The 11,116-nt window shown below is 44.0% G+C and overlaps 1 protein-coding gene across 1 annotated transcript; it reads left to right on the top strand.

The window, feature by feature from the left end:
* LOC141910417 (calsequestrin-2-like) lies at window positions 1-10,754 on the top strand. The gene is made up of 10 exons (XM_074801155.1): window positions 1-9; window positions 3,918-4,005; window positions 4,597-4,697; window positions 6,080-6,185; window positions 7,990-8,063; window positions 8,156-8,242; window positions 9,121-9,213; window positions 9,800-9,976; window positions 10,413-10,487; window positions 10,590-10,754. Exons 1-10 carry the CDS (start codon window positions 1-3, stop codon window positions 10,752-10,754), a joined length of 975 nt encoding a protein of 324 aa, XP_074657256.1.
* The last annotated feature ends 362 nt before the right edge of the window (window positions 10,755-11,116 follow it).

Raw genomic sequence — 11,116 nt, 5'->3', positions numbered from 1 at the left:
ATGTTGGAGGTAAGTCTGTCTATATCTGTCTGTCTGTCTGGGTCTGTCTATCTGTCGGTCTGTCTGTCTGGGTCTATCTGTCTACCTGTCGGTCTATCTGTCTGTCTGTCTATCTGTAGGTCTATCTGTCTGTTTGTCTATCTGTCGGTCTATCTGTCTGTCTGTCTATCTGTAGGTCTATCTGTCTGTCTGTCTATCTGTCTGTCTGTCTGTTTCTCGTCGGTCAAATTGAATTTCTGCTCTTTTCTTCATTCATGAATTTGAAATTGATGGAACAAAACGGTAGAATGTTTATTATATTTACAAATATTTAAGCAACTCATGACACAATTATCAGAGGCAGGAAATACAAATATCTGGTTTATTCTTGTTCTGCCTTCGGATCGAGAATTTGATATGATAACAATAAATGTGTTGATAATTAGCACGACCGAGACCCCGCATTAAATGACTTCCACGGAAAGCACGACTCTACATGACACAGCGACTGATAATCCGGATTAACGGATTAATACTATTATTAATGCGTTAACACCTGACAACTGCAGCAACTGATAATTAACCATCACATACTATCACACAGACAAATAATCAGACAGATGAATCTAGATAATTGGAAGGTGTCATCCAAAAGAAAAGACATTCCTCGGTTGTTGAATCGACTTCCGTTTCGAGGAATTTTTTGAAGAAATGCACTAACTCGACTGTGTTTCTGGAGCCCTAACCCCGATAGAAGGTTTTGAGGCATGTTTCTGGAGCCCTAACCCCGATAGAAGGTTTTGAAGCATGTTTCTGGAGCCCTAACTCCGATAGAAGGTTTTGAGGCGTGTTTCTGGGGCCCTAACTCCGATAGAAGGTTTTGAGGCGTGTTTCTGGGGCCCTAACTCCGATAGAAGGTTTTGAGGCGTGTTTCTGGAGCCCTAACCCCGATAGAAGGTTTTGAAGCATGTTTCTGGAGCCCTAACTCCGATAGAAGGTTTTGAGGCGTGTTTCTGGGGCCCTAACTCCGATAGAAGGTTTTGAGGCGTGTTTCTGGAGCCCTAACCCCGATAGAAGGTTTTGAAGCATGTTTCTGGAGCCCTAACTCCGATAGAAGGTTTTGAGGCGTGTTTCTGGGGCCCTAACTCCGATAGAAGGTTTTGAGGCGTGTTTCTGGGGCCCTAACTCCGATAGAAGGTTTTGAGGCGTGTTTCTGGGGCCCTAACTCCGATAGAAGGTTTTGAGGCGTGTTTCTGGGGCCCTAACTCCGATAGAAGGTTTTGAGGCGTGTTTCTGGGGCCCTAACTCCGATAGAAGGTTTTGAGGCGTGTTTCTGGAGCCCTTACTCCGATAGAAGGTTTTGAGGCGTGTTTCTGGAGCCCTAACTCCGATAGAAGGTTTTGAGGCGTGTTTCTGGAGCCCTAACTCCGATAGAAGGTTTTGAGGCGTGTTTCTGGAGCCCTAACTCCGATAGAAGGTTTTGAGGCGTGTTTCTGGAGCCCTAACTCCGATAGAAGGTTTTGAGGCGTGTTTATGGAGCCCTAACCCCGATAGAAGGTTTTGAGGCATGTTTCTGGAGCCCTAACCCCGATAGAAGGTCTTGAGGCATGTTTTTGGAGCCCTCACGGAATATCAGTGTCACGAGTACAAGTGTATATATGTAAGTGTATAAATGTGTATGAATGTGTTATTTATCGATATTCGTTGTTTGTCACGTGACTGTAAGAGCAGTTTAAGTAGGTTTTAACGGAATAAATTTCGTTGGCTCATGTTGTTTATAAGCGGCTTGTTATACACTCAATACATCTCTCAATATTCTACGATCGAATATCGAGTTTTTTATTCATTAATCGAAGGCTTTAGGTGAATCGCAGAAAATGGATTTTAATCCCGTAGAGATTATGATGTCTTATACTGAAATACATGATCAAAGTAACAACTAATGGCTGCGACTCCATTAGATATTAGATATCCGACATTAGATATTAGATATAAGATATCAGACGATAGTAAGATGTTAAAGATATCAGTTATATTCACTTGTTACCAGACTCAATTCATATCAATATCAGACGAAAAGAGACAAAGGATAGGAGAGTTCCCAGGAGATAGGGAGTTCCCAGGAGATAGGGAGTTCCCAGGAGATAGGGAGTTCCCAGGAGATAGGGAGTTCCCACGTGAGAGGGAGTTCCCAGGAGTTAGGGAGTTCCCAGGAGATAGGGAGTTCCCACGTGAGAGGGAGTTCCCAGGAGTTAGGGAGTTCTCAGGAGTTAGGGAGTTCCCAGGAGTTAGGGAGTTCTCAGGAGATAGGGAGTTCCCAGGAGATAGGGAGTTCCCACGTGAGAGGGAGTTCCCACGTGAGAGGGAGTTCCCAGGGGAGAGAGGTAGTTCCCAGGAATTAGGGAGTTCCCAGGAGTTAGGGAGTTCTCAGGAGTTAGGGAGTTCCCAGGGGAGAGAGGGAGTTCCCAGAGGAGAGAGTGAGTTCCCAGGGGATAGAGTGAGTTCCCAGGGGATAGAGTGAGTTCTCAGGTCCGGTGACATGTGCGAAAATAACGCGTTCGTCCAACATTCAGTCGTTTATATCTGTTTTACAGCACATCAATCTACAATTATACAGGGTAGTCATAAAAAACACATTTCTACTGAAATGTTTTTGAAATTAGATTTTCAGGTTTATGACATTTTATAAAGCAGAAATAACAAGGCGACATGTGATTTTAAAATGCGCCGTGGTATTGACTGAACGGACTCGCTGAATGAAGAGTAGCAGATACATCATCATCGCTTCATTTCATTTCAATCTCTCTCTCTCTCTTCCTCATGGTCTAATTCCATATGTTCAGATTTCAGATTCTGATCAATCTAATGGGTTAGTGCGGGGGGTAAGGGGGGTGGGGGTGGTAGGGGGATATTTGACGGGTTCTGCAGTTTTTACTACACAAAAAGGAAATATGGATTGTGTTAATGTTAAATGAATAGATAGTGATTGAAGTCGGAAGAGAGTATATTGATATAATATGACGGTATTCTGGTCATGTGGTTGATCTTAGGCACGCTGGACTGGTTCCGTGTAGAGTTTATCTCGTTAGACTGGTTCTCATCAATAGCCGCTAGTTGTTGTTGTTATATCCCCGCGGTTTCCGTTCAACCTCTACACGCATTAAGTGATTAATGTCCATTCTCTATCATTATCATCATATCACTCCAGTAAGAGAGAGAGAGAGAGAGAGGAGAGGGAAATCCAGTGAGAGAGGAGAGGGAACTCCAGTGAGAGAGAGAGAGAGGGAGGGAGGGAGGGAGGGAGGGAGGGAGGGAGGGAGGGAGGGAGGGAGGGAGGGAGGGAGGGAGGGAGAGAGAGAGAGAGAGAGAGAGAGAGAGAGAGAGAGAGAGAGAGAGAGAGAGAGAGAGAGAGAGAGAGAGAGAGAGAGAGAGAGAGAGAGAGAGAGAGAGAGAGAGAGAGAGAGGAACTCCAGTGAGAGAGAGGAGAGGGAACTCCAGTGAGAGAGAGAGAGAGGAACTCCAGTGAGAGAGAGAGAGGGGAGGGAACTCCAGTGAGAGAGAGAGAGAGGAGAGGGAACTCCAGTGACCGGGAGCAGTTCTGATATGTCACACCTAGGTTTTTATATTTGTTTATGGTGACGAGAATACATGATTCACGACACAATAATCAGCAGAGAGTACCGCGCGTTGACAACCACAACACAGAAATAACATAGATCCATAGATTAGTAAAACACTTAGTGAGTCTTTTTGCAAATTGAAATCCAATATTACATTGACACAGTCCAAACAGCTCAACTATTCTTCTCAGAAGACAATTTACACAGCTATATACGCGACGCGTGAATATCGATCTGTGGTTAGAGTCTCCACACCCCGCCGCTCTGCTGCCTTCACTCTCACTGATTTATAAACTTTTTATGAACATTATTTTTCAGTTGAGCGCTCAGAAGTTACAACCTTCAAGAGATATTATATTTGGTTATGTTGATATGATATTTCTACCCGAAATAGCGACAATAGAAGGTAAAATAACCGTGTATAGTTGACATGTGGGGATTGACAGAAGTGAAGGGTGTTTTATTCAGAATCCAAGTGTTTGTATTAATAATTGATAATTCCTACGTGTTCCAATTTTGTCGTAACAGCGGAAATTGTATAGTAATAAGTGAAGCCCCGGGGGACAGGGGTAATTCAATCTCAGGGGGTCGGGCTGTTGTGCGCTCAAACCACTGATAATTTAATCAGTAAACTTGTTGTTGATTGACTGGGGGAATGTTCGAACGAATCTCTACCTTCTTGTTCTAACTAACCATGGGTTCCACGAGAATATTTAGCGATCAGAAATATTAATTCTAAAAAAAAATTGAATTTAAGCTGGCGTGTTGTGATTGTATGATCTCGTGGGGATATCTCGTTAAAACACGAAGTTTCTCGCTATTTCTCGCAGTTAACGACTCGATCGGATCCATTTAGTAATTTCAGACAATAATTATTGCAAAGTAGATAATTGAGTTATAAATACATTAAAGAATGATAGCGCGAGTTCCATCGATTACTCAAACTGCTGTAATTCGTTCTAGTCTCGCTGCTCAGTGTCCTGTTTCAATATTTCAGGTGCCCTGTTTGATGGTACGATTTATGTTTATATGAACGGCGTTCAATTAACATTTTATGGACATCGAACATCAACGGTTCTGATCAGATTTATTGAGCAGGTCAGTCCATTCTCGCAGCAACATTATTCCACCTTCTTAAAAACTAAATTCTTTCCACCAAAAATACACATTTCTATAGAAAATACTGCCCTAAATTTGACCATTACCCGGGCTCGGGTGCGATATCCCTTACCACGTATTTATACTGAGGTTACTCAGTTTGTCTGGTTTATTTGTCTTAACTCGGGTAACTAGTTACTGGTGGTATCTAGTTACCCTGTGAGTACGTTAATTGGAAGCTCACTCCCTTCTTTCAACGCGTGGGGGTCTCTCCTTACAAGAAATCTAAAACATGTTGAACTTATGAACACGTGACAGGAGTAACAGCAGCAGACAGATAGACAGTCAGTCAGACACATTTCCTAGAAACACATTCCCTTCACAATCAGCCTTTTATTCGTATTGTTTGATCTGATGTAAGTTGATTATGACCTCAAATCACTCCCAACCACGTGACCCCCAGTTCCGCCTTCTCTGTCAACCTACAACCACGTGACCCCCAGTTCCGCCTTCTCTGTCAACCTACAACCACGTGACCCCCAGTTCCGCCTTCCCTGTCAACCTACAACCACGTGACCCCCAGTTCTACCTTCCCTGTCAACCTACAACCACGTGACCCCCAGTTCTACCTTCCCTGTCAACCTACAACCACCGAGTCTGATTCATTCAACCTTTAATTTCACATCATATTATTTCTATAATATTGAATAGAAATGTCTGAAAAACGACGTTTCTTTCTATTATTTTGTACAAACTGTTTAAAAAAATGATCCTAAACGTCGAATTCAATGTCCTCGTGGCCCGATTAGACCAACGCCCCCTCCCCATCCCGTCCGCCCCATCCCGGCCGCCCCATCCCGGCCACCCCATCCCGGCCACCCTCGCCCCAGGGGAACGTGATAATGTAATCAAATACACATAGTTCATACTGAATGTATCTTTAGGCTTGTGGCCGTCATAAATCTGATCCTCTCACTGTCTCTCCGTCTCTCGCGCGCATCAAGCCTTTTAGCTATCTGTGATCTTACGTCCAATGGTTTTATGTTAAGCGTATTGTGAGTGAGCTCTGGTAAAAAAACACGCTTTTTACTGTAGCTAGTATCGAATTATGTAAATATCCCAGTTATCACAGGAAATTAGCTGCCTTAAACAGTCGTCTAAACCAATTACTAGCTGTACGAGAGGAAATTAAATCATTGAACCTTCTTCCCGGACTTTGTAGATCAGCTCCCCCTCTCCCCTCACCCCTCACCCTCACCCCTCACCCCTCACCCCTCACCCCTCACCCCTCACCCCTCTCCCCTCTCCCCTCTCCCCTCACCCCTTACCCCTCACCCCAGCTGTTATATAATAATACAGTATGAGTTCGTTTTATACTGCAGCTGAAGCCTAACCCCCACGTGACCTTAGAAACTCGCCAGCATATCCGAGCATTCGAAGATATCGACAAGGTGAAGGTCATTGCATTTTACGACAAAAATAAAACAGGTTTGTGTAACGCAGGAGTTGGTGGTGCGGGCACTGCGTGCGCGTGCGTGTGTGTATGTGTGTGCGTGTGCGTGCGTGTGTGTGTGTGCGCGTGGTGTGGGGAGGTGGCTGTGCCGAAGTGGTGCGATTTATTTGTATTGACGCATTCAAATCTGATTTGTCTTTGACGCAAATTGTAAAGACCCCTTAACGCCCCCTATCGGCTGCCACTAGAGTTAGAGGGATTGATCAGGCGGATAGACAGAGTAGTCTGAGGTGTGATGAGGTTTTATCTGACACATTTAAAATCTACCTCATAGTTATCAGCTTAACACAAATATGTAGCTGTCGGTTTAGTCGTATCACGTGTGGCTGGTCAGTGGATACTGGTAGCTGTTTGAGATGGATACTGGTAGCTGGTTGAGGTGGATACTGGTAGCTGATTGAGATGGATACTGGTAGCTGATTGAGAAGGATATTGGTAGCTGATTGAGATGGATATTGGTAGCTGATTGAGATGGATATTGGTAGCTGATTGAGATGGATATTGGTAGCTGATTGAGATGGATATTGGTAGCTGATTGAGATGGATACTGGTAGCTGATTGAGATGGATATTGGTAGCTGATTGAGATGGATACTGGTAGCTGGTTGAGATGGATACTGGTAGCTGATTGAGATGGATACTGGTAGCTGATTGAGGTGGATACTGGTAGCTGATTGAGATGGATACTGGTAGCTGGTTGAGATGGATACTGTTAGCTGATTGAGATGGATACTGGTAGCTGATTGAGATGGATACTGGTAGCTGGTTGAGGTGGATACTGGTAGCTGATTGAGGTGGATACTGGTAGCTGGTTGAGGTGGATACTGGTAGCTGATTGAGATGGATACTGGTAGCTGATTGACATGTATATTGTTTTAGTTTCTCGTTGAACTAATTTATGGCGCACATCGAGAATCATATATTCATTCATTAGTGAATAAACTGCAGCGCACTAAATACCTGCATATATCATACATGTATTTATACAAACGCGCGCGGGTCTCCGCGGTCACTGTACGGTACTCAGCTGGGTACTCTCTCCGCGATCACTGTACGGTACTCAGCTGGGTACTCTCTCCGCGGTCACTGTACGGTACTCAGCTGGGTAACTCTCTCCGCGGTCACTGTACGGTACTCTGCTGGGTACTCTCTCCGCGATCACTGTACGGTACTCTGCTGGGTACTCTCTCCGCGATCACTGTACGGTACTCAGCTGGGTAACTCTCTTCGCGATCACTGTACGGTACTCTGCTGGGTACTCTCTCCGCGATCACTGTACGGTACTCTGCTGGGTACTCTCTCCGCGATCACTGTACGGTACTCAGCTGGGTACTCTCTCCGCGATCACTGTACGGTACTCAGCTGGGTACTCTCTCCGCGATCACTGTACGGTACTCAGCTGGGTACTCTCTTCGCGGTCACTGTACGGTACTCAGCTTGGTGCGATGAGTCGCCATACGGTCACTGGTCAGTCCTGTGTTGTTATTGTCAACTGTTCAGTTGTGACAAGTCAGTTAATTACTGATGTTGCTCTTGTATAATTAGCACAAATTGATGCATGTCATGTGTTAATGTAAGAATAATCCATCTAATTACATGTTACAACTAGATACATATAAACACACAGTGAGACAGACACACTGACAGACACTGACACTGACAGACACAGACACTGACAGGTCTATTGTGTAGATTTATGAGAGGAGACGCAAATTATCACCACTAGTATATAAGAAAATACTGATTATGATCATTCAATGAATGTCACTTTATTTTTCAGGTTATAAATATTACATCGAAGCATCGAAACATTTCCAGCCTTATATTACATTCTACGTGGTTCATAACGAGAAGGTCAGCGCTCCCATCAACCTCACTATCTACCGAATGCCATCTATTTTGTCTCTTCTCGAATTCTGTCGAATTCGTTTGTCTTTAATTTACAGTTGGCAAATCATATGAATCTTCGCTCATCTGGTTCAATATTTGTTTATAAACCGCACCAGAAAAAAGTGAAATTAGCGAAGAAACAGGTAAGATATGAAGCAGTAGCGGTTTGACAGTTATAATAGCGAACTGTATCTCTATTCATACATAGTACTGAGTGTATGATACGTGCTTGAGTTTAAAATTGAGCTCATTATTAAAACCCGGAGGATTTCATCACAAATAAAACAGATCTTTCACATCCCTCTCGATCTCTCCCGATTGTAAACGTCGCGTATAAAAGCCAATTAATGATCTGAAACGATTTAAAGAATTCAATCACGTTTTTTGTCCGTATGAAAATAAACTGCCGTAAAAAGTTCCGATATGAAACGGCTATAAGCTGTGAGTTGTGAGTTATGAGTCGCGGGTTATGAGTCGTGAGTTGTGAGTCGTGATTTCTGAGTTGTGAGCTGAGGAGTTGTGAGTTGTGAGGAGTTGTGAGCTGAGGAGTTGTGAGTTGTGAATTGTGAGTTGTGAGTTGTGAATTGTGAGTTGTGAGTTGTGAATTGTGAGTTGTGAGTTGTGAATTGTGAGTTGTGAGTTGTACGTGCCCGAACGCAATGATAGATAATATAGACAATATGACGTCACTAAGACACGATGAATCCTTATGGGCCGTTTATCTCCGCTGCACATAGACCAAAACTCTGCGCGTCTAGAATGCAGATTTCATAATTAGCCTGACTCTTGTCGACCGGCGCTTACCCCTAGGAAATCTTACTTAACCAACTCGCTATGTCTCAATTGGGCATTTTATCGACAAAAGCTGCGTCGAGAGCGGCTTACACGAGTCAATAATCAAATATGAAATAGTTAAAGATAGCGTCAGAGAATGGGGATCAGAGATTGGGTGTCCGGGGGATCCCCCTCCCCCACTCCTCGAGACGCTAATGCTCAGTGTTTCATTATGATTATTTTATAGGTTTCCAGTTGCGCAGATATAATCAACTTTATTCACAGAAATTCACGACCTGTTTTAAAACAATTAACGATGGATGATTTACACTATGTTTGGGTAAGAGACACTCCCCCTCCCTCCTTCCCTTCTCCCTCCCTCCTCCTCTCCTCCCTCCTCCCGTCCCTTCGCTTCCTCGATTGCTGCTGTCTGTTTACAGTGTGATGTTAAATGAATATAATCTAATCGGGTTCAGTCGGGTTCAGTCGGTTTCAGTCGGGTTCAGTCGGTTTCAGTCGGGTTCAGTCAGTTTCAGTCGGGTTCAGTCAGTTTCAGTTGGGTTCAGTCGGGTTTCACTCGGGTTCAGTCGGGTTCAGTCAGTTTCAGTCGGGTTCAGTCGGGTTTCACTCGGGTTCAGTCGGGTTCAGTCAGTTTCAGTCGGGTTCAGTCGGGTTTCACTCGGGTTCAGTCGGGTTTCACTCGGGTTCAGTCGGGTTCAGTCTGGGGGAACCAAGATCTGAACGACGTTAAGCAAAACAAACACTCAAAGAAGGTAATGTTATGAAAGAGTGAGGATTATCACCAATGAAAGCTGCTGTCGTTATCCGATAGATGGCGTACGATATCAAACCGTGATTTATAGATGGAGTCTGAAGTAATATGGCAGTCGTTGTTTTGAATGTGATGATGATATTTTCTGTTTTAGATGATGAATCCGAAATCAAAGTTGTACGTGGCGTTTATAGGAAACAATTCCACTACCACAGCGACACGAGCGACGACTGCAATTCCATTTTTCACCATTCTTAAAAAATTAGCTCAATCTTACGAAAACAACGAGGATATTACATTCGTGTGGATCGATCCACAATCATATCCGTCCGTAGGTTATCCACACGCACCCACCAGTTATCCACTTGCACCCACCAGTTATCCACATGCACCCATCAGTTATCCACTTGCACCCACCAGATATCCACATGCACCCACCAGTTATCCACTTGCACCCACCATGCACCCAACAGTTATCCACTTGCACCCACCAGTTATCCACTTGCACCCACCAGTTATCCACTTGCACCCACCAGTTATCCACTTGCACCCACCAGTTTTCCACTTGCACCCACCAGTTATCCACTTGCACCCACCAGTTATCCACTTGCACCCACCAGTTTTCCACTTGCACCCACCAGTTATCCACTTGCACCCACCAGTTATCCACTTGCACCCACCATGCACGCACCAGTTATCCACTTGCACCCACCAGTTATCCACATTGACATGAATGTAGAACTGATGGTTTTGTAATTGTTTTGTAGATGAAGGATTATTGGGCTTTAACTTATTCTGTAGATATTCAAGTTCCGTCCATTGGATCATTGAACATGACGACGGTAAGTGAATATATGGTGCGGTGGGGGTGGGGGTGGTGGGGGTGGTGGTTGGAATCCTGTGTGGAAGCAGTCAGATTTAAAGCGCATTATGTTGTATTTCAGAGAGAAACCGTCTGGTTTAATATGACGTCACTGGCACCGATCAGGTCTGACGTAAAAACGACTGTCAAACAAATTCGGTTCTGGATCAATGATAAAAATATCTCGACTCAACCTGGAAATGCAACAACACCAGCGGGTGAGCCGGCGATACCGTGGATAAACTGAGTTCGTTTCACTTTCATTTTATCACATCTATTGACGTCATGTATTTTCAGAGACAGATGTTATCGAATTTTCATCCAAACAGATTTTCTACCCATTAAATACAAGTAACAGTTCCTACCACTCTTACAGCTCCTCTGCGACCCTTCACACTTGTCCGAGTCGTAATTGATTAAATCTAATTGATTCAAAATGGCGCCTGTAACGTACAACAATGAACTATTGAGATTTTCAAAATAAATTGAGTCGTGTTTCTCATTAATCATGTTTCCTGGGATGATATTTCAATGATGTTTGCAGACGTGTAGCCACGACAGACTTCTAGCCCTGAAAATCGCCCTGATCAAAACCGAGCCATAATCCTA

This window comes from Tubulanus polymorphus, chromosome 8 (assembly GCF_964204645.1).
Source record: "Tubulanus polymorphus chromosome 8, tnTubPoly1.2, whole genome shotgun sequence".
NCBI lineage: Eukaryota > Metazoa > Nemertea > Palaeonemertea > Tubulaniformes > Tubulanidae > Tubulanus > Tubulanus polymorphus.
Note: the sequence above shows the minus strand (reverse complement) of the source record. Positions and strands in the feature narration are given on the sequence as shown.

Excerpts from the sequence above, each read along its gene's own strand:
- LOC141910417 (XM_074801155.1), top strand. Across the intron at positions 4,698-6,079 it reads TGATCAGATTTATTGAGCAG|CTGAAGCCTAACCCCCACGT; the intron begins GTCAGTCCATTC and ends TTTATACTGCAG. Across the intron at positions 8,064-8,155 it reads ACGTGGTTCATAACGAGAAG|TTGGCAAATCATATGAATCT; the intron begins GTCAGCGCTCCC and ends TTTAATTTACAG.